The 22931-nt window shown below is 45.8% G+C and overlaps 2 protein-coding genes across 3 annotated transcripts in view; one reads left to right on the plus strand and one right to left on the minus strand.

The window, feature by feature from the left end:
• The first annotated feature begins 131 nt into the window (after positions 1-131).
• Positions 132-12558, plus strand: LOC106821363 (very long-chain specific acyl-CoA dehydrogenase, mitochondrial-like). 2 transcript variants are annotated; one of them, XM_014826126.1, is made up of 16 exons: positions 132-318; positions 2771-2828; positions 4685-4757; positions 5091-5155; positions 5321-5413; positions 5635-5716; positions 5900-6060; positions 6272-6385; positions 6618-6700; positions 7748-7946; positions 8371-8511; positions 8772-8987; positions 9303-9470; positions 9825-9897; positions 10174-10322; positions 11010-12558. In XM_014826126.1, exons 1-16 carry the CDS (start codon positions 233-235, stop codon positions 11145-11147), a joined length of 1899 nt encoding a protein of 632 aa, XP_014681612.1. In that variant the 5' UTR covers positions 132-232; the 3' UTR covers positions 11148-12558. The 2 variants fall into 2 exon arrangements, with proteins under 2 accessions (XP_014681612.1, XP_014681613.1); XM_014826127.1 differs by lacking the exon at positions 132-318 and adding an exon at positions 343-420.
• Positions 12559-13127: 569 nt separating this feature from the next.
• LOC106821361 (collagen alpha-2(IV) chain-like) overlaps positions 13128-22931 on the minus strand; it is a 42356-nt gene continuing 32552 nt past the window's right edge. The window contains exons 28-42 of the mRNA XM_014826124.1: positions 21765-21935; positions 21434-21577; positions 20913-21047; positions 20580-20755; positions 19958-20201; positions 19503-19682; positions 18759-18961; positions 18281-18434; positions 17787-17921; positions 17318-17368; positions 16878-17075; positions 16254-16445; positions 15780-15948; positions 15379-15496; positions 13128-15035 (exon numbers count right to left, since the gene is read on the minus strand). Coding sequence (XP_014681610.1) covers positions 14775-15035; positions 15379-15496; positions 15780-15948; positions 16254-16445; positions 16878-17075; positions 17318-17368; positions 17787-17921; positions 18281-18434; positions 18759-18961; positions 19503-19682; positions 19958-20201; positions 20580-20755; positions 20913-21047; positions 21434-21577; positions 21765-21935 — 2531 coding nt within the window. The 3' untranslated portion in view covers positions 13128-14774. The remainder of the gene's footprint in view (positions 15036-15378; positions 15497-15779; positions 15949-16253; positions 16446-16877; positions 17076-17317; positions 17369-17786; positions 17922-18280; positions 18435-18758; positions 18962-19502; positions 19683-19957; positions 20202-20579; positions 20756-20912; positions 21048-21433; positions 21578-21764; positions 21936-22931) is intronic.

Consider the following 22931-nt stretch of genomic DNA (forward strand, 5'->3'; position numbering starts at 1 on the left):
TATTAAGATATAGTACGACGGGGTGAGGCCGTCTATGGAAGCGGAACCAATATGGCAGCCTCCATCTGTTTACGCAAAAACATTCTTGGCAATGCACGAAAAACTATGACGTATACAGTTTGTGTGGAAACCTTTGCCTCGCCATCGGTACAAGGCCATTTCAAAACCATACACACGAAAGATCACGTATTTCGTTACTTGTTACTAAAGAAAGTTGCTATCCACGTTAAATATGCCTATTAGTATTAACAGGAATATTTTGCGCCTGTTACGCGTAGGCTCTAATTCTACGCTAGCAATCACAAAACCAAGGCACAGGTAGGTTAATTAAAATTTGTTAGGCCCTATCTCACATTCTCAGATTCTGTTTCTAAGTTTTTTTACAAGGCCCTTGAAAGTTGGTCTAGGATATGTAACTTGGTAAGTATTCACGAGGAGATTATTTTTAAGCCGTTTATCGTTCTTGCTTTAGCAGTGCCTTTTCCAAGGGCACACGTTATGGAACGCGGTGCCGGTAGTAGTAGGCCTATAGTATCGCAGATAAGGTCTATGTCCCCCTGACCTCTGTTTGACCTGGCTCGTTTAGCTATTTCTGACTAATATAGTAATATATATATAATAGTTCTCCAAGCTTTTTTATTATAGCATGGCGTAGCTCTAGTACTATAGCCCGCGGATTGCTGCGGCAGCAATCCGCGGGCTATAGTACTAGAGCTAAGCATGGCGGTGCTGCCTTTACGGTACTAGTTGCAAATCGCCGAAGGCCGGGTATGGCATTTATGCAATTATGCCTTATGGCCTATATTATGGCCTAATTTAGCATGGCGGCTATGATATTTAGAGTGGCGGGTGCATTTTAGGATGGCGGGGCTCGACGATAGCCTGGCGGGCCGCCAGGCTATAAGTGCTCTTGAAGAAGCCTGTATATATATATCTATCTTGTTATTATCTACTCTTGATATAATATATAATATATATAGGGTTAGGGTTAGTCAGAAAAAGCTAAACGAGCCAGGTCAAACAGAGGTCAGGTGGACATAGACCCTACGAGCAGTAGTATCTGCGAAAAGCAGTGATTAACACTAGAAAGTTATCACATGTCACTTGGCTATACAAACTTACTGCCACTGCCTGGGACTTCCTCTTTAGTTTTGGTATACATAATACAACTGATATTGCATAGTAGCTCCTCAACAGTTATTCGTCAAGGACACCAGTCTGACACATGATTAAACATTGACCTATTAGTTTCCATTTAAATCATGGATATCGGTAACACATACCAGATCAAATGAAAAATCATTACACTACTAATCAACCTTGAAGCTTAATTCGTGCAAAATTGTAGCTGATCCTTGTAAGTTGTAGTTGTAAATGTAGGTGCATTAACCTACTATTTTTCGCGATATTTTCAAACCAGCGTCCAAATTGCCACAATACAACTGAGCTATACGTTTTATTCCTGCAGCCCTCTGTATTCAGGGAATCTGATCTTGATTCGTTTTCACGCAGGGATGAAAGCTTTGCATGGGCCCAAGGATATAAGAGCTGTCCACATTTGCACATGTTGCGAAAATGAATTGTGGCCAGCGCTTATTTCCATGAACCAAGCGTTGGCTGTTGTACTGTGCAAATTTCTGTCAGTTTAAAGATGTTGTGTAAAAATTGTAGTTTAATACATGCTTTATTCCACAATAAACTTGTTCCTTTGTTTCATGCATTAATTTTTTTTGGGTTGGTAACTTGGTAATTGTGGTGTAAATTTTAATTCCGACAAGTAATAGTGTGCGGTATATCTTACTTTCAACTCCATAGGTCTACTTTGAAACCCCTACATAACCTCCATAAAATCGGAACCGGTCATCTACGCGAGTACGAGACCATAAACTTAGTAGAACGATCAGTTTTTTTGTTTCAAAGTTCCGTTCAGTCGTACTGAACAGTATAAGAATTAACTCATTTTTCATGAGGACAGTTTATGAGTGGAGCCACCTTGAGGAGGCACTCATCTCTGCTGAAGATCCTGACGCCTTTCAATCTGGCATCAAATTAAGTAGCCACTAACGTCTTTCAGCGCTTTTACCCGTCGTAATTTGCCTATTGAGGCTTCTCAACGTACTCATCAAGAACCTTCATCATCTGAAAATTTGATTGTATATTGTCCCATCCATATATGTGTTATATAATTCCAATTTATTTAAGAATTTGGTAAACATATATACAATAGCCTAGGCCCCTACTATGAACATATGCAAGCTCATGATTTCATTTTTGTCGATCTACCAGTCCACCATTAAATAAATAAACATTGGTAATGTTTTTTTTATCCACATTTAGTGATTAATTAGATCTTTCATATTGATAATGTAATAAGTATATATAGATATTTGATAATAATTTTGGGGTGTTTCACTTGCACATGGATTGAGCATTTTAGATAGTGCATGTAAGGTGATGCATCATAAAATAATGAAAAACTAGATTTCAAAACTGGTTGCAATTTATTATAGGATGACCTTAGTAAACTTGCAGTGTTTGGGATGACTAATCATACAGTCCTTCCTCTATCAGCTTGAAATCATAATTGTAATGGGGTGTTAGTGCTCAAAATTAATGATAGTCCGGTTGTATTTATTTTAAGAATAAGATCTACACTTTGTAAATGTTCGAGTGCAGGGGTGATGGTATGCAGGCATATAATTAAATGTAATCTAAAATTTATTTTATTAATAGAGAGATGTTTGTCAATTTTTCATTGAATTATTTTCAGGTTCAGTGCTGCTGCTTTCGTATCTGCAAGACACATGAGTGATGATTCACATAAAATGGTTGGTAAATTATGTTAGCGTTTTTTAATATTGTATGTGCCTGGTTTATACATAGTAAATTTACCTAAGAAAGTAGAGTAATTGAATCTATAAGTGTAGCGTTTCGTGCTTTCCGGCGACACCCGATGGCGCCACCGGTCGACAATGGCTAGCACACAATCTTAGGTCTATCACTCACCCGTTGTGCCCGGAGACGTTGTATTGGCCGTGATCGTCGCCTCCCGGACACCGCTAGCCACCCGAGCGCTTTGGAAGCTACGGCGCTCCCGCAATAACCTGTTCTGCCGTGTTCCGGTTCGGTGCGTCGTAGAGTTAGTCAACCATGCGAGACGAGGGGCGACACACACCTCAGACACGACAACGGGGTAACCCCACCCCTGCCTGCCGGCCTTATACGTTACGTTGAATAACCAGTGCACACCTCGGGTAAGCACAGAGGTTAAACAAGTAGAATAAACTACGAACGCAGCCGGGCATAGGCCTACAGTAACCGGCGGCCTCTCCTCTCGTGCAGCCGTGCACGAGAGTTAATACTTCTCAATACCCGTACTCTAGCCTAGGAATATTAAACCAACCTGTTTAATATTGACTACTAATAAAATAGTACTGTATTATTTACTCACCCCACAACGACGGGACAATACGACAGTGCCTACTCACCAATTAACCGACGCGCCTGTCTCTCTCACCCATGAGGCAAGGCACACGCCAAAACGCCCGTGACCGGTACAGTACCTCACCACTGGTAGTCTGGTACTCGTACGCTAATTGTCACCATAACCGCCACACACACACAGCTCACAGGCCACTCTACAGCATGCATACGCACGGAGTAGACGTGGCTACTACCTGCCGAGTCCTTCCTCACTCGGCTTCCGGCACGAACTGCAACACTAGTCCTCCCTCAACCGAGTGTCCGCTAGAACTATACCGTGTCTCTGACACGTCACTGGCCTAGCGTTTACACGCCAGCGCCACTCCAACGTGGATGCGACGGGCGGCCGCTTGAGGGGGCTAACCAAACACTAGGGGCTGGCCCCAATGGCAGGGGGCTCGACTATCTAGAAACATGCGGTTAAAATCTGATGAGCCCTAGGCCAAACAACCACAAAAACGCACACTAATAAGCAACAGACATCACAAATAATTAATACCAATACAAACCACGGGGATCACGCCGAGCACCTCCCTGGTTCCCAGGGAGCCACCCTGCTAGGAACCCGGTCTAGGGTCCGGTGCCACCGCTACACTCCTCCCCCCTTCAAGATCGACCGTCAGGTCGATCCCAAAAACATACCTAGCGGTGCACCGGCACCCGACGCGGAGGAGACCAGCTGGATCTATCTCGGTGCTGGCTTGTCGCTCCTCCGTGCCTTCCTCGTCGATCGCCGCCACTGCCTGCCTGAGCGTCGCTGCACGTGCGGCGGCGCTTCTCACCGGGGCACGGGGTGGGTTTGTGAGACCTACTGCACTCATGCCCGGGCGATCTCGGCAACATCGGCGCAATTCTCTCGAGACGCCGACTCGGCCCCTGCCACTGGGGTCGCCATCGCTGTCAGGGGGAATAATAGCAGCTCCTCCACGAAGGCCATCTCCACCCACCCATCGCAGAGCTCCATCGCCTCCGGTTTCTCCTCGCCAAGCAGATCCTCCTCCCGAACCTGCTTCTCAGCCTCCGGCGCAGCTCCTCCCTCAGGCTGCGTCTCCTTCATTCTCCTGAAATGAGCAACTCACACAAACCTTTCTGTAATCAAACAGGCCTTCCCCTACCAGTCTGAAATACGTCGGAGTTTACAACCACACCCTCGAACCAAAGTTTTATATTTCAAATTAAAGTATTAAATCTTGTTTTTTAGGACTCTACCTCATTTGCAAAGAATTTGTTCAGAGGACAAGTGGAAGTGGAGCATGTGTTTCCATTTCCTAATGGTAAGAATTAAATATTCAAGGATAGTTTATTCAAAGCCTTGCACTCACAATGCTATAGTGTGTTTTCTCATGATGCCTCTACATACCTGTGTAACATAGCATGGGCATCTCAACTCATGAGTCAGTGAGATATTCATTATCAGAAATAATCAGCATGTATCCTTTTCATAACTAATTTTGAAACCTGAGATCTACCAAACATGCCTGTGTTCCTTTGTATTTTATTAATCTCTAAAGCTAGCAGCTTAACATTGTTCAAAGACGTTAAAGTAATATTGAAATTGGTTTAATCTGCCAAGTCACTATTTATAATTTCCAATTATTTCCTTTTAGTTTTGTCAGAGGAACAAACGGAGACACTAGAGGCACTTGTTGACCCTGTTGAAAAGTTCTTTACGGTATGATGATTCTTTTGTATAAACTTGGGATTTTACTCTAACACGTTTGTAGAAGATATATATCATCTTGCAGGCAAAAGGCAAAAATTCTTGGCAGGAAAGGTTTTGCTATATGAAATACCTATCACCTCTATTACATCGTTCTTTTTGTATCGCACATTTCAGGAAGTGAATGACGCGACTAAGAATGATGAGCAGTGTGTAATACCTGATAAAATTATGAACGCACTTGGTGAGATGGGAGCTTTTGGGCTGCAGGTAAGGCCACCGGGCAAACTAGTGTCATTAATTTCATATAGGACAGGTATGGAAACATAAACAGAAATTTGAACACAAACATATTTGGCTATAAAAACGAAGGATGAAATCAAGCTATAAATATTAATGCAGGTCGTTGTGACAAGCAGCCAATTATAGGCTTAATAGGTTAAATACAGCTCATACTGTAATTATAAATATATATTTTTATTGTACAATAGGTTCCTCAGGAATTTAATGGTCTTGGCCTGAACAATACACAGTATGCCCGTTTGGTAGAGATAGTGGGAGCACACGATCTAGGTAAGAAAGGGCGATTTACTTATCATGATTTCTGTTGAACTGGCAGCTGGCATCTTATTTAGTTGACCGTCAAATTACTTGTTTTCTTCTTCTTTTTTCTTTTAGTGCACAGTTGCTACATTTTGCTGTATTTCTGCAGCTTATTGCACATAACTATTTGCATGGTGGTTCTGTCTTGTCTAGGTATTGGAATTGCACTTGGTGCTCATCAGTCTATTGGCTTCAAGGGGATTTTGCTTTTCGGCACACCGGAACAGAAGCAAAAGTACCTGCCTACCCTTGCCACAGGAGAGAAGATTGCAGCCTTTTGCCTGACAGAGCCCTCCAGTGGCTCAGATGCAGGGGTATTATATGATATTGATTTAGTATTGACATGTACTGTCCAGAAAATTACAGTCGTCGTCCTGGTTGTTGTCTTGCCCATTAGAAAAGGTTCCTTGCAGTGCCATATTTGCAATAACTTACCTTTAATCACTGCTCTCATAATTGTGAGGGTTTTACTCGCGTATCGCACGCCGACTGTAACAAATTTTGTGCAAATTTTGCTTATTCCAGTCGATCCGATCGAAGGCCGTTCTCTCTCCCGATGGCAAGCACTATATCCTGAACGCCAACAAGATTTGGATCAGTAATGGCGGCGTCGCTGATTTGTTCACAGTGTTCGCGCAGGTGTGTTCCATGCTGTTCTTTCACCGTCCTCCTTTGAAAGCGGTGTCGGATACTTTGATGACTCTAAGACACATTCACAAGTAATAGTAGTATTAGTGGCGACAGTGGAATTGGTAGTGGCAGTGGTGGTGTTGGTATTTAAATTTTAAGCTTGTTAGTATTTGTTAGTAATTGCTTAGCATTTAGCGCCTTGATATAAGATTCGCCATACGACTCATCGCCGGTGTTTCAGGTGCCGGTGAAGGACAAGAATGGAATCGAACAAAACCAGGTGACAGCCTTCATCGTAGAGCGTGCATTCACAGGTGTAACAAGGTAAGGCTCACTTGTACGAGAGCTAAGCAAACGCGTAGTGAGGCGACATCTCCTTTGTGATGTTTGCGGAATTTTGAAATGCTATGTCTTAATTTGCAGTCAAATTATTCTAGCATATTTATATGTGCACAACAATCGTTCGTGTATTACTTTGAGTATTTGAAACTTCGCTTGTGTGTGTGTGAATGCATGCATGCGTGCGTGTGTCAATGCGTGCGTGTGTCAATGCGTGCATGAGTGCGTGAGTGTGAACGTGCATGCGTGCGTGAGTGTAAACGTGCATGCGTGCGTGTGTGAACGTGCGTGCGTGCGTGTGTGAACATATGTATGCATGCATGTGTGTGAATGCGTGCATGCGTGCTTGTGTGTGAATGTGTGCATGTGTGCCTGAGTGTGAACGTGCGTGCGTGCGTGTGTGAACGTGCGTGCGTGCGTGTGTGAACATATGTATGCATGCATGTGTGTGAATGCGTGCATGCGTGCTTGTGTGTGAATGTGTGCATGTGTGCCTGAGTGTGAACGTGCGTGCGTGCGTGTGTGAACGTGCGTGCGTGCGTGTGTGAACATATGTATGCATGCATGTGTGTGAATGCGTGCATGCGTGCTTGTGTGTGAATGTGTGCATGTGGGCCTGAGTGTGAACGTGCGTGCGTGCGTGTGTGAACGTTTGCATGTGAACATATGTATGTGTACGTGTGCGCGTGTGTGTGCACGTGAACATGCGTGCGAGTGTATGAGCGTGCATGTGTGTGTGCATGCGTGCGTGTGTACATGAGCGTGTATGAGCGTGCGTATGTGTGTGCATGCGTGCGTGTGTGCATGAGCGTGTATAAGCATGTGTGTGTGTGTGTGAATGCTTGAGCATGTGTGAGCGTGCGTGTGTGTGTGCGTGAGCATGTATGAGCATGTGTGTGTGTGCATGGGTGCATGAGCGTGTATGAACGTGCGTGCTTGCGAGTGAACATGTGGCTGCTCTATGCGGCGGTCGAATTCTGCGACGGAGCTGTGTGGTGTAGCCGTCCGACGCCAAACCATCTCTCGTCGCAGCGGCCCGCCGGAGAAGAAGATGGGCATCAACTGTTCGAACACGGCCGAGGTGTTCTTCGACGACGTGAAGGTCCCCGTCGAGAACGTCATCAGCGGACCCGGCGCCGGCTTCAAGGTCGCGATGAACATCCTCAACAATGGCCGCTTCGGCATGGCGGCAGCGCTGTCCGGCACGATGAGGGCGGCCATCAAGCAGGCGGTGAGCGTGTGTTACTCGTGTTATACATCAATCAGTTTATATACAGAACCTGCTCGGCTCAAGCAAACTGAGCTGTTTTAATCGTGTTACGTATCAATCGACTAATATACAGAACCCGCTCGGCTCAACTGACCGATGGGGATAGGGTGTCCGTTAATGGCGATTGTCCGTTAAGTCAATATGATGAGTAAAAAACAGAAAGCGGAAGACAAACAGCCTGTACACAAGACAATAAGTTTATACTGCATTGATCACCGATTTTAATTGTGGTAGAAACTGTTCTGTGGCTTCCACACGAGTTCTATGTTATCAATAGTTAATAATACCTGCATATTTAGCTGTAGATATACCTGTATATCAGCTAATAACGTGAGCTGTTAGCTCTTGATGTCATTACTAACGGTGGCAGCGCGGTGTATTGTAGATCGAGCACGCGTCGCAGAGAGAGCAGTTTGGGCAGAAAATCCACGAGTATGGCATGATACAGGAGAAGCTGGCGCGCATGGCCATGCTGCATTACGTCACAGAGTCCATGGCCTACATGGTTTCGGCCAACATGGACCGGGTGAGTAGGCCGACGTTCCTCCTTTCGCAAGGCGCGTCTCTTTTTTGCGGGTGCCACTTACTCCGCAATGTGTAAAAAACGAATGTTAAACTATCTAAACAAAAATTAAATTTGACATGTAATATAAACAGTATTGACAGAATAATAACGAGAGTAAGAACCAAGCAACGTGCAGCGAACCGATGTTTACATAAAAAAGCGCTCGTCGTGTTGCGGCGGACGTTGTCGTTTCACCGTATCGTCGTGCCGTCCACCCGCAGGGCTCGAAGGACTTCCAGATTGAGGCGGCCATCTCGAAGGTGTTTGGGTCGGAGGCGGCGTGGAATGTCGTAGATGAAGCCATACAGATCTGCGGCGGCATGGGCTTCATGCGCAGCACGGGTCTCGAGCGTGTGCTACGCGACCTGCGCATATTCCGCATCTTCGAGGGAACAAACGACATCCTGCGGCTGTTCGTCGCGCTTACCGGAATTCAGGTGTGTCCCAGGTGGGGGGGGGAATCGAGGGAATTCGGGTGCATGGGGGAATTTAGGTGCATCGGGGTGTCATGTACACTGGAATTGGGATGCTTGGGGGGGGAACTTGGGTCAGTGGGAGATTCAGGAGCATTGAGTCAATTCGGGTGCTTGGTATAATTTGGATGAATAATTTGGTTGCATCAAGAACCTTCATCCATCTGTGTGGGGGTAATTTTGCATATGGGAAAAAAAGTCGCAAACGCGGCTTCAACTATAACTGCCGAACTGTTCCGACGTTTCTAATGCTGGTTCGCGCTCGCCGGTGTTCTTCAGTACGCTGGCGCCTCGCTGAAGGAGGTGCAGACAGCGCTGCGCCATCCCGCCAACAACCTGGGCCTGCTGTTCGAGGCCGGAGCGAAGAAGATCACGCGCATCGTCGGCATCAGCCAGCAGTCGCTGGCCGAGCACGTCCACCCAGAGCTGCTGACGGCAGCCTCGCTCGTGAGTAAGGGCTTCTTCTCGCGACGTAGCAGGGGAGGAGGTGGGGATCGACCAAGGAGGGGAGCGACGGGGGGAGGGGAGCGAAGGAGGGGAGCGACGGAGGGTTTGCCACGTCGTGTCGCGTTGAACGGGGGATCCGGGTGTAGAAAAGTGTAAGATTGTGGTTACAACCGCTCCACGCTGTGTGCCACTCGCGAACTGCTTTTTAGCGTTTCGATACGGCAGTCTTTGTCTAGGCTAGCATCAGGAGGAGTGATTAAACAGATTCGTGTTTTGGACTTTTGTGTCGCCTTTAGCGTTGACTACGACGTGAATGCATTGTTTGATCGCTCTTTGTGTGCTTGCACGTTGCAGACGAGGATAGCTGCTGAGGACTTTGGTGTCAGTGTGGAGAGCCTGCTGATCCGTTATGGAAAGAACATCATAGGTAAGCGAGACCCGCCGTTTAGCAAATAGGTTGAAAGCGAGAGAGAACCCCTACGCTGGATTATCTTAAAGCATTCAGCTTTGTTTAGACATAAATTTGTGTCATCATACGTCTGTGTTTAACAGTTTAGCTGTTCCAGAAGTGCAGCAACCCACGTTTAAACCCCCTGTGATGCACGTGTGTCTAAACACCCGTCATGTCTAATCCCACTGCGATGCACGTACAGCCCTCCGCGACTCGTGTCTAACCGCGCTCGCGATCTCTCGTCGGTGACAGGGGAGCAGTTCCTGCTGCACAGGCTCGGCAACGCGGCCATCGACATCTACGCGATGATCGTCGTGCTGTCTCGAGCAACGCGCGCGCTCAACGAGAACCACCCGTCGGCCAAGTACGAGGAGCGCATGTGCAACGTCTGGTGCAGCGAGGTGAGTGCCGTCGCCGCCGCCGACAAACCATCGCCCGCTTCTACCATACTTACCCGCATCACCGAGCTTCGACGAGCTTATCACTCGATGTCATGAATCCAGAACGCTCATTCGCCAAAATTGAATTTATCATGTGTTGTTATTGACAGTAATCTTCCTGTGTCTAGTGTAGGCCTGGACTGTCTCCATGAGTCCGCTGTCACTACCCTTATACTCACCGGCATCCATAATGTTTATACCTGATGGGGCCTAGGTATTTATGGTGATCGGCATCGATGTTGACAAAGTCGGGAGGGTCCTGCCGATGAGCATTTTGAAAAGAAATGCTACTATTACGCTTACCCGCATCGTGCGTTAACTTCACGATGTTATTCGTAGTAATCTTCCTGTGTATAGCAGAGGCCCGCACTGTCTCGATGAGACGCAGGTCCACTGTCACTACCCCGTGTGGGTTCGACGAGCTGATCTAATCATTCTCTCTAATCTTATCAAGCTGTAAAGTTAGCAATGAACTGTTTGCGATAATCTGCATTGGTCTTGATGAAGGGAGGCGAATGCTCTAGTCAGGCTGCTTACCTAGCACTGGTATTCACAGCGGAATCGGGTACCAATCGCGGACCAATACGGAGAGCAGTGGAGGTCGCGTTGGTGGGCGTTTAATCACGACTCATCACGGTTGTGTTGTAGGCTTCCGACCGGGTGGCGGCGTACCTGACGTCCGTGCGATCGAGCCAGCAGACCGGAAACTTCCGACGCATGGCGCAGATCTCGAGCGAACTGATCAAGGCCGGCGAGCTAGTGCATGGCCACCCGCTGGGATTCTGAGCAGACGCCTCGGTCGCGCCAGGGGGGAAGGGACGCGGGGTGGGGTGGGGGCGTTGTTAGCACGGTGCTACATTGGGTGATTGCGTGAGCGCTTAGATTCTGTTATGGGGATCGCTTTTAGTTTCACTAATGCAGACTAGTTTAACTAATGCGTGGCAGTGATGTGAGGGTAGAGGGCTGTTTTCACGAGTCTTGGTTGTTGATCTGGTCACTGGCAGTGTTCCTAGGTGCAAATATTTATTAGGTTCTGTTAGGGGACGTTAGGAGAATGGTATGCTCTATGAATATAATTCTGTAGTATAGTGTGATTTACTTATGTGTCCGGCTGTTTCGAAGGGTTTTCCTCTGTTAGATCTGTCCTTAACATTTTTATTTAGGTACATTCTACAACCACAGGTTTAGTTCCATAAGTGATAGTATCATACGGATTAGCGTCATAGATATAATGTACAGTATGTGTTATGAAGAATGCATATATGCATGCATGCTATACAGCTACTTGATTACACGCAATTTGTAATTTTTTGCGACGTCGTGTCACAGATGAATTTTTTAGAATTGTTTCAATTGTTTTTCAGTTGGCAAACTGTGGTGTAAAGTGGTTTCTTCCGGTGACCGTGTAGGTTCTGATAATTACATGTAGTTACCTGCAGTCATGTGTACCTGTATGTAATGATAATTACATGTAGTTACCTGCAGTCATGTGTACCTGTGCATAATGATAATTGAAATTTTAACCACATTTGATTACCCATTGCCAGTCGCACCAGTTTTCAGTAATGACTGCCGTGTTGTTTATGCGCAATGTGCATCTCATCTCGCTGTGCTCTTGCTACTTGTAAATTGTTGATGTCATCGGTAGTGCTCTATAAGATTTGGTTAAGAAAATCAAAATTTACGGCACACGTAGCTGGCGTAGCAATACATCAAAGTTAGGCAACTAAAATTAAGTGGTACATCGTGTTTTAGACCAATTAGTATAATAACTATACTTATATCGATACTTTCTGTATGAGTGAAATATAAATTCAATATAATAACTTATATGGAGTAATATGGAGTAAACTGTAATATATTTATGCATTGTCGGCTTAAAGTCACGTCTTCAGTATTATTGGAAGTTCGAACTACTTACATTCTAACACGAAAATTTCCTTCTAGGAGACGGCTGTAAAAATTGCTCATTTTCTTGTCAGATATCATGTTCGCATGTTTGTCCGTTGTGCTTAAAATATTGGCCACATTACTGTGTGCGCTTATATAGGTTTGCAAATAGCGAACGTTCCGCTAACGTGGAATGAAGTTAATGTGTTAAGACATGTGATTGTTTTCTATTGGAATAACATTATTTGTCTATCTTATTGGTTACAAAGTAATAAATTGTTAACATTAAGCATATCATACGATTTTACCTTGGTTGTTTTAGCATCCATATCATCGTGTAAATCCAGAAATTCTGAAAGGGGGAGTCTTGTGCATAGAAAGTCATGAGTGTGTATACGTGCGCGTGAACGTACACCTACGTGAGCGTGTGCGTACGTGCGCGTGAGCGTGAGCGTGTGCCTACGTGCACGTGCGTGTGCGTACGTGCGCGTGTGCGTGTGCGTGTGCGTACGTGCGCGTGTGCGTACGTTCGCGTGTGTGTGTGTGTGTGTGCGTGTGTACGTTCGTGCGTTCGCGTGTACGTGTGTGTACGTACGTTCGTGCGTTCGCGTGTGCGTGTGTGTACGTTCGTGCGTGCGTGCATCTGTGTGTATTTGTGAAGCATTTCGGTTTCAATCATACTGTTGTTGTTTTTTCTCTTAAATTAACTGAAAACGTCGCTGGAGTTGGTTGAATTTGTTGTGTGTGATTGTTTTGCACTAATAGATCACTTTTAACATGGAACCTTGTGCGGTCGGCTCAGAAATCAGCAAGTGAGATAATTAGGAAAGACTCAAAGGAAACGGAACGACAGAAATAAAATCGAAAAAGGTGGTCTCGTGTTCTGGGAACAGTGATTTTATTTCACTGGTGGGTAGTTTACAAAGCTGTACATATTAGCTGGCAGTAGACCGTGCTCCCGGTAATAATGATTCCTTGCTTTATATCTAGCGTTGCGTTGGACCAATACCAATCAAAAAGACCTCAAACTATGTCGTAGAGTAATGAACGACACAATACCGTAATGCCGAGATGGATTACAGTAGCCAACTGCAGCTACACACCGAATGCCTTGCTGCATTGGCCCACATCCAGCGATTACGTGCCAGCATGACTGTAGAGTGTAAGTCAGTCAAATTTTGAAAGCATCCACCATAACAGGAGCGTTTCGACAATATTTTAGAACCTAAAAATAAACGCACAACCATTCATTGCACAACCCTGATTTTATTCGATTGAAAATGAGGTTGGTTTGAATTTAAAAATATATATAATTATTTAATTCTAGGAGAAAGTCGTCGACGCGTCTTCTAGTAATGCGCGATGATTTAAAATGGCCGGGCCTCGTCTTTCCTATAAATGCACGAAGATTTCACATAAGTACATGCAGGTTTGCCACTCACACCGCGTACTCAGCACAGGCGTATAATGTAAACGTCCTGACAATTCTGGAGGTTTTCAGTCGTAACTAAATGAGCTCTTGCACTTCTCCATCGTTCACTCTTAAATGCAAAGACTGGCACTTATAAAAAAATGTTTCGAGTCACTATTTTAACAACTGTATATATAGAGAAATGCATAGCGATTTGGTACGAGCTCACTCGGTTTGCGGGACCGAGAATTGCTAGAATTGACTGCGACGTGCCCAGTCACCCCCTAAATGTCACTTTAAGTCTTCAAGTCTATTAATACCCTTTACATATATATATAAAACAAGTAATGTGATATAAACGATCGACCGTTATATCAGGCAACAGAGTTTGATAGAACTCAAGGGCAAATGAGACGTAGCACTAATTCAGCTGGTTGTAGGTCTCAGTGCTTGCTGGATGTCTTCAAGGACTGACTATATTATTTACGTGAGACTGAGCGCTCGCATGCTAGGCAACACACGCTCACCAATTCTCTGTGGCCTTTAGTTCATTCCGAATGCCCCACAACTTTAAATCATGGCCGAGAAGACGAAAAATAAATGCAAATGTTGTAAAACAACATGAAATATGACTTACGAAAGCATTATCTAATAGTTGACTAACTCGCAACCTGGACACACACTAATACCGATTTACGTAGAAGTACCGTTTTGATTAGTTTGACTAGCTAGTATCTTCTTTCGTTAACATGACCAAAAAAACGTTTGACTGCTTTCATGCTACGACACAAACGAGCTCATTATCGCAATATATTCAGCTTAAAATTACACATAATTTGTTTGAAGCCTGCAAGCATCTACAATGTAAAAAACAACAGGTACATGTATAAATGCCTAAAATATAGCACCATTGAATTCACGATCTTCTCTAGGTATAACAAGCTTTTGATAATGGACATAAAAACTCCATCGCATTGCAGTTAAAACAACGTTTTCTGGCATGCAATACACCTATGATATTATACACGTTTATAGGCCTTTTATCGATGACACTGTCTTCAGTCTTTGGTGTAACAGCTATTTTACATATCGACCGTCGTGTCACCACGTGACTAGCGCACGATCTTCATGCAGACCTGGCATCGACTCACCCGCTGTCGTAGGCTACCTGCCTTCAGCGTCTGCGACTGCGGTATAGAGAACTGATCGTCCTCGCCCACGGTCGTCAACCAAAAGCTAAGTTTATTCGCGAAATAGTGGCAACTACCGCGAGCGCCGTTGCACTCGATGAATGGAGTAGAGCGGAAATCTTCCAGGCAACTACCTGGGCTGGACAGGGACTGGCCACCTCCCTCGCCTCCCGCAGCAGTGTGCTAAAGGAAATGAGAGAAAGGAAGAACACAAGTCAGTACTATGAAAGAGACAATATCGCCGCTGACGTCTAGAGGCATCTTTAATATGTGTGTCTATCAATAATGCGTTTTGCTGTGCGTATACAAATTATACAGAATTGAACGTAATTATGACAAAAATTGCAGAAACGTGGTGCTCGTGATAAAATTAACCTCGAACAACCGCCCCGTGCCAATCTCTCTAACCCATGCAAAATAACGCCGAGTGCCCATTACACACCCACAGTCTCCTAATGCAGAGCGTCCAAACACGAACGATGTCTCTGCCGACTATCTATATATTTTCTTGCAAAGGTGAACTAACCATGGCGAAACTGTAACCAATCCAAAGACCTTGCCATCCTCCTGGGCAGTCTGGGATCATCATCGACTGGCTGTGCACGGCAATTGTGTTAGCCTGAGACTCGCACACGGTGCAGCGACTGAAACGTAAGAACACAGGTGTCAGGCATCACGCTCGCATTTCATTCGTGAAGAATACCAAAATTATTAATTAATTAATTTATTGTTACGGTATTTTTCTTCTGTGTCTATATATTCGTTATGTAAACATGACCAGCGCGCATTTTAAATGCAGTAACCTCTTCCGGTTTATTTCTTGCGGCGCATCATTCGTTGCTGAAGCAACAATATTTTCAGTCAAAGCAGGTGAAGCTAACACAGCTATTCCAGGGTGTATACAGACTCTCGCAGTCTTTCACATACCTGATGTATGGCTGAATCGCCGTCTCCATGACCGGCATCATAGGAATAGGCTGGTTAGTGGACAGCCAGTAGGATTTGTCGTTTCTCGATGCATAGTTGCAGACGCTGTTAAAATTGCAGAAGACGAATGGCATAGTGCTGAACCTTTGCAGACAAGAACCAGCATAACCTGAAAAATGTAAATACGCAATGATAATCTAATAGTAATCAGAAAATCCAACATGATCTCCTGTACGTGAGTCCATCGGCAATGCCTACGCACATTATATACGTTGACCATTTTAAAGAAATACGTCCGCGTGCGTCTATGCGTGCGCGTGTGATTATGCGTGTGTACATATATATGCACGTGCACGTGTGCGTCTGTGCGTGCACATGTGCGCAACGCAAAGTTTAGGTGTTTTTAACTGAGCAGGTTTTCCTTCGCGGATATTCCTCTTCCTCCATCGGACCACACGCTACATGCAAACTCACCAAGATCCTGATGATGCGCCTTCTCGTTGCCTTCGATGTAGAGCAAGCTGTATCCCTCCCACAGCTTGACCATGTTTTGTGGGCAGATGGGCGTCGAAGTGGTCTGACTGTGTCGAACAAGCATGAAGCCTGTGGGAATCACGTTTCCTGGTCGACCTGCTCGGCCCGGCTCTCCCAAGGGTCCACGGGTACCTGTACAATGCGACACAAGTTAATGCATTAATAAATGTGTCCACATATATTTATGTGCGTGTGTGCGTGTGTGTGTGTGTGTGTGTGTGTGTGTGTGTGCGTGTGCGTGTGCGTGTGTGTCGTGTGTGTGTGTGTGTGTGTGTGTGTGTGTGTGTGTGTGTGTGTGTGTGTGTGTGTGTGTGTGTGTGTGTGTGTGTGTCTGTGTGTGACTATGCCACTATTTCTATAACATACTAATTAAGCATGTAAAAATCAGAGGGAATTTATTATAGGTTATCATTTTAGTAATACAGGCTTTCAATACAACAGCACAAAACACTGCTTCTCCGGTTCAAAGTCGCGTTAAAACCTATCGATGGTTCATAGTCGGATAATAAGAGACTGGGCAATCAAAGCCTTAAATAGATGTCTCTGTGACGCTAACACCCTTACCTGGCAAGCCTTGTTCTCCTGGTGGTCCATCTAGACCAGGAAGACCACGTGGGCCTGGAAGTCCATCCACTCCTGGCAATCCTGAATCGCCCTTCCCTCCAGCCAATCCTGGGAATCCTGGGGATCCGTCACGACCAGATTCTCCCTTAGGTCCATCGAGACCCGGATATCCTGAATCGCCCTTCGCACCCTTGTCAACTGTTTGCGCAGAGATTGAAACGATTTAATTGATTTCAATAATTATCTATCACATTCTTACAACATTTTATAGCATTTATAAACAAATGATGCAGAAAACGTTCGATTAAAATGCGACAGAGGTATGAGCAGTAGCGGGAATGGATAAGCAAATCGTATTCACTTCAGCATTGCTTTTGGGAGAAATTATTTATTGTAGTGACATTGATTTTGTGTTAGCGAAAGATCTATAATAAACTTACACTGAGGTCCTGGTGCCGGTTCTCCCTTGAGTCCTCTCAATCCGAAATCACCTATTTACAAGAAAATACGTAACGTGAGTATTATACAGGATCATAATCACGGTTCAGCTTGTATATGTTTGAAAAAACACAAATCAAGAAACGTTGATGTTGATCAAGAAACGTTGATCAAGGAATGTTGATCAAGAAACGTTGATCAAGAAACAAATCAAAAGCAAAATGTTGTAAAAGCACAAATCAATAAACGTCAAGGTATACATCAACAACGACTATATAGCTCTTGAGGATCCGAAAATTGGCCAATAGAGGCTTTATCACAAGATCTTATTAGTCGTATTTCATAACAGACTTACCTTAAAGAGACACCGCACGTGTTACATTAACACCGCACATGTTACATTAGACAGCACATGTTACGTTATGATTCGTGTAGGGTTACTAGGTAGATTTAGATGACCATCAGACTCACCCTTTACTCCCGGCAAGCCTGGAAGACCATCGCTGCCACGATCACCCTTAGCACCATCTCTGCCTGGCAGTCCGCTACGACCCGAGTCACCGCGCTCTCCATCTTGTCCATCGAGTCCATTTAGCCCATCTTGACCTATTATTGAGAGAGGAAAACGATTTAGAGAGTAAGTGAGAATGAGTAAGACAGAGAGAGAGAGAGAGAGAGAGAGAGAGAGAGAGAGTGCGAGAGAGAGGGGCGAGAGATAAGTGAAATACACGCAAATGAGTAAACGATTCGCTCTAGTGTGTGGAAAATTCAGTCTATCAATTATATACGGAACATCGCGAGAAAAAATCACACAAAGAGGAAAATGACACAAGTGGGATACATTGATGAATGCGAGGCATGTCACCCAATCCTTATATTCCATCTCTCCTTTAACCACTACATTAAGGGTAGTGTTGATAGCGAGCGTGAAATAACAGGCGTAGTACCGCATGATCACAATTTACCTCCTGGTCCACAGTCGCCCTGTTCTCCGTCGCGGCCATTGTAACCTCTATCTCCCTTAACGCCTGGTAGACCGGGTAGACCGTCACGTCCTGAGGTGCCTGGCTCTCCGTCTTGTCCTGGGAAGCCTGATGGTCCGGGCAGTCCCGAGTCTCCCTATCACATCACGCAGCGAGGTTAGCGTCACGAAACATACGATAGTCAGACTATATAGAGATAATGATATAGATAATGATAAATGCGTTTCATGTAACCCGTTAGCAGCGGTTTCGACGCCCCATCTATGGTTGTCTTAGTCTCTGTTATAGTTGCTAATAAAATATCGCTTACGTCATCGCGAAATCCGATGAACATATTTTGAGCCCAATTAAACGTTAGTTTCGAAATTCGACTAGCGTTTGCGGCTCGAGTGTTCGATTGCCAATTTTACTTTATTAGCAAATTTACTCCAATTTCTATCTTTGTTTAGCAGCGACTCACCTTTCTGCCTTCTCTGCCGGAAAGCCCATCTGCGCCTGGTAGACCTGGCAATCCGGGAAGACCATCCTGTCCGTCATCTCCCTTAGCTCCTGGCCTTCCTGGTACACCATCCCGACCGGGACGGCCCGCATCACCCTTATCTCCCGCCACACCCAGTCCCGGAAGACCTGCTTCACCCTTGACACCAGGGAAGCCGTCGATTCCTACAATCGATAACAGTGAGCGATATATTACGAGGAGACCATAGATATTTTCATGCAGCAATAGCAGGGTGTGAGCATTCCCTGATAACCAGATTCGATAGCGGCCACCGATTAAGTCACATCGCATCAATTTACGTCTCTACAAAAATGTGACATCGTGCAAGTCCGTTGATATTATCAAGAGCTAATAAATATTTATTAGCTCTTGATATTATGTGACAAACGTGCTACGTTGCTGTGTGCAGAGTTGTCGTCTGCTGTGTGTACAGAGATGTCATCTGCTGTGTACAGAGATGTCGTCTGCTGTGTGTACAGAGATGTCGTCTGCTGTGTACAGAGATGTCGTCTGCTGTGTACAGAGTTGTCATCTGCTGTGTACAGAGATGCCATCTGCTGTGTACAGAGATGTCATCTGCTGTGTACAGAGATGTCATGTGATGTGTACAGAGATGCCATCTGCTGCGTGTACACAGATGTCATCTGCTGCGTACACAGATGTCTGTCATCTGCTGTGTATGCAGAGATGTCGTCTGCTTCTCACCTGAATCTCCGCGTCTTCCTGGCTCGCCGTCTCTTCCTGGAAGACCGTCGCGTCCTGAGTCGCCCTTCAATCCCGCCAGACCTGGCAGGCCTTCACGGCCCGGAAGTCCCGACTCTCCCGGTTCACCGTAATCTCCCGGAAGTCCTGGTTCGCCGTCCAGACCGGGAAGACCGTCGGATCCTGGGACCAGAGAGAGAAGGCTGCGCGTTAGAGGTGAAGTGCATGACGCGAGCGAGCGCGGCTGTCGCTCGATGGAATCACCATAGCGATGAGCATTATTATTAACCCCTCCCCCTCCCCACGCCCCACGCCGAAATAGACGTATTGGTTAAATATAATTATTACAATAATTATATTTAAAATAAAATAGATGTGTGAACGCGATCGTGCCGAGATTGTTGTGCGTACAGGTTGGTGCAGGCGTGCGCAATGGTGGGTGGCCTAATCTGACATACCTGGGCCACCGGGTATGCCTCCCTCTCCCTTCTGTCCCCAGTTTCCGGGCGCACCGTCGCGACCTGGCAGTCCCGGATTTCCACTCGGTCCTTCCGGTCCCCGTAATCCCGGTAGTCCCGCCAAGCCGCTGTCTCCCTTCATGCCGTCGATACCCGGATAGCCGTCGTTACCGCGAGCGCCCTTCGCTCCGGGAAATCCGTCTCTTCCGGGCAGTCCGGCCGGTCCGCTGGGTCCGACATCACCCTGAAAGTGTAACGAGTGCGGTGACAACTTTCCTCGGTCGCCACGCGCGTCGTATACCTGGCGACGATCCAGCGACGTGTGGTGGGGAAGGGGAGGGAGGAGAGAGAGATTCGACATTCCTGCAGCGTCTATTACGTTAGTACATCGTCACCTCATTGGATTTCACGCCAACCGAAAGGCGTTGCAAATATGATAAAATATATATTATATATATATATATATATATATAACTCTGGGTATTAACTACAGTCGATACATAACGGGAGGTTTGGAAATTCACAATAGTCATTGATAACATTCATCGATGAATGTATGACTATAGCTTCGCCGATTATTGGCATTCATCCACACGTCAGATTGTCTGCATCATTTACTAACCTTTAATCCGGACGTGCCCGGGAACCCAGGCATGCCTGCGACTCCCTTCATGCCGGGAAGACCTGGCAGGCCGGGTAGCCCATCCTGTCCGGGTCTGCCTGATTCTCCGCTAGGTCCCTCTGGTCCAAAGCCTGGCTCGCCTCTGTCTCCCTTACCACCTGGCTGTCCGTCAAGTCCTGAAGAAAACAAGTTGAAGATATCAATAGGTTTAGCCGCCTCAATCGTACGCAGAAGCGAATGGCTTTCACTCTTACTTATATTTACCGCAATGCTAGATATACGACGTGCTGTCTCCTGACATCAAACGAAAAGGATTTTTCTCTGCTTACTTACCTGGCAGTCCCGGTGCTCCTGCTCTACCCGGGGCTCCTGGGAAGCCATTCTCTCCAGGTTCTCCCTCTCGTGCAACGGATCCTGGTTCACCTTTAACACCATCGCGACCGGAAATACCTGGATCTCCGCTGCTACCTGTAACCATGAATTCACGTTAGAAGCTTTTCTTTAAACATTGCGCGTTAAAATGAAATGTGTGCGAAATTACACAGGTTTATATTCGTTTGCCGCGATTACTATTTTACTATGTCATATCAAGCTCGATAATAAAAGTACCACAGACAATTGGCTGTGGGCGCTTGCTTGCATGCCACTGCACGTTCACACTGCATGGTTTACAATCGCAATATATTTGTGTTTTTACATTATAATATTTACCTATACAACATATTTCAATACTTCATTGATGTTCATGATAAACAGTATACAAAAACACAAATATATAGAGACCACAGAGGTACCAAAATAAACTAGCCGTAGAAAGCACCAACTAGCTCACGAAAGGCGAATAACTCACTAACCTTTGGGTCCGCTGAGGCCTGGGAGGCCATCCAACCCGCCCATTCCTCTGCCTCCCTTTTCGCCTGGGAATCCTGGCAAACCATCACGACCTGGTGTTCCTGGTTCACCCAGACGTCCACTCAGTCCTGGGCTACCCTTTGCTCCTACACATACAGTGCACAAATTACTACCGCATAAGCTGTAGGTCATAAGCTTTATTGTTATTTTATTTTAGCTCGGATCGCGAATTGCAATCATTAAAACTAGAATATTTATGCGATAACGAACTCGATTTCCCTCGACTATACAGCGCAGTCGTCGCGCGGACGATTAGATTCAAACATCACAAACCTGGCAGTCCTGGCAACCCGGGTAGTCCGTCACGGCCCGATGGTCCACCGCGGCCAGGGTAACCCTTCTCTCCCACAGGTCCATCAAGGCCGGGTAGGCCCGCATCTCCCTTATCACCGGGGCGGCCGGGCAGCCCGTCAAAACCTGGACCGCCATTCTCACCATGATCGCCTGCAAGGATTTTACCAAATTTGTAGGTCAATTTGCCTAATATATGATAATGATGCCTATATAATAATAATGATGGTGATGATTGATGATGATGATGATGATGATGATGATAACGATGTTGATGATGTTAATGATAATGATAATAATAATAATATTAATAACAATAATGATGAAAAATAATGGGTTAATTAATCCCTCTACAGAGTTTAAGCCGTTGCAATCAACATGGCCTAAATAACAAAAACTGCACTGTAAACATGAAAGATAACTGCAGAGATCTAATCAACAGTGACTGGCACGGTGTTACACGAATATTAGGTGTGAATATTAGTAATGCTGAAGGGGTCGTTGTCGTATCAGGTACTACAGATATGTACCCGAGGTACGTATATGTATATACACAAGTGTACCAGACCTGTATCTTCTCAGCATATATGTACCCTGTGTTTACATAAACGTACCTGCCCCTGAGATGGAAATCGAATAAAGACGGACATGGAGGAGGAGTAGGGGGCAGGAGGAGGAGGAGGAGGAGGAGGAGGAGGAGGAGAAGGAGGAGGGGAGAAGGTGATGGAGTAGGGAGAGTAGGAGGAGGGGAGGAAGAGGAGGAGGAAGAGAGGAGGAGTGAAAGGAGGAGAAGCGGAGAAGGTGATGGAGATCGAATGAAGACGGTCATAGAGGAGGAGGGAGGAGGGGGAAAAGGAGAAGAGGAGGGAGGGAGGAGGAGCGGAGAAGGTGATGGAGATCAAATGAAGACGGTCATGGAGGAGAAGTAGGGGGCAGGAGGAGAAGGAGGAGGAGGAGAAGGAGGAGGAGGAGGAAGAGGGGAGAAAGTAATGGAGTAGAGGGAGGAGGAGGAGAAAGAGGAGGAGAGGAGGAGGAGAGGAGGGGGAAGAGGAGGAGCGGAGAAGATGATGGAGATCGAATGAAGACGGTCATGGAGGAGGAGTAGGAGGCAGGAGGAGGAGGAGGAGGAGGAGAAGGAGGAGGAGGAGA

Source organism: Priapulus caudatus, unplaced genomic scaffold (genome assembly GCF_000485595.1).
Source record: "Priapulus caudatus unplaced genomic scaffold, Priapulus_caudatus-5.0.1 Scaffold70, whole genome shotgun sequence".
Lineage (NCBI taxonomy): Eukaryota > Metazoa > Priapulida > Priapulimorpha > Priapulimorphida > Priapulidae > Priapulus > Priapulus caudatus.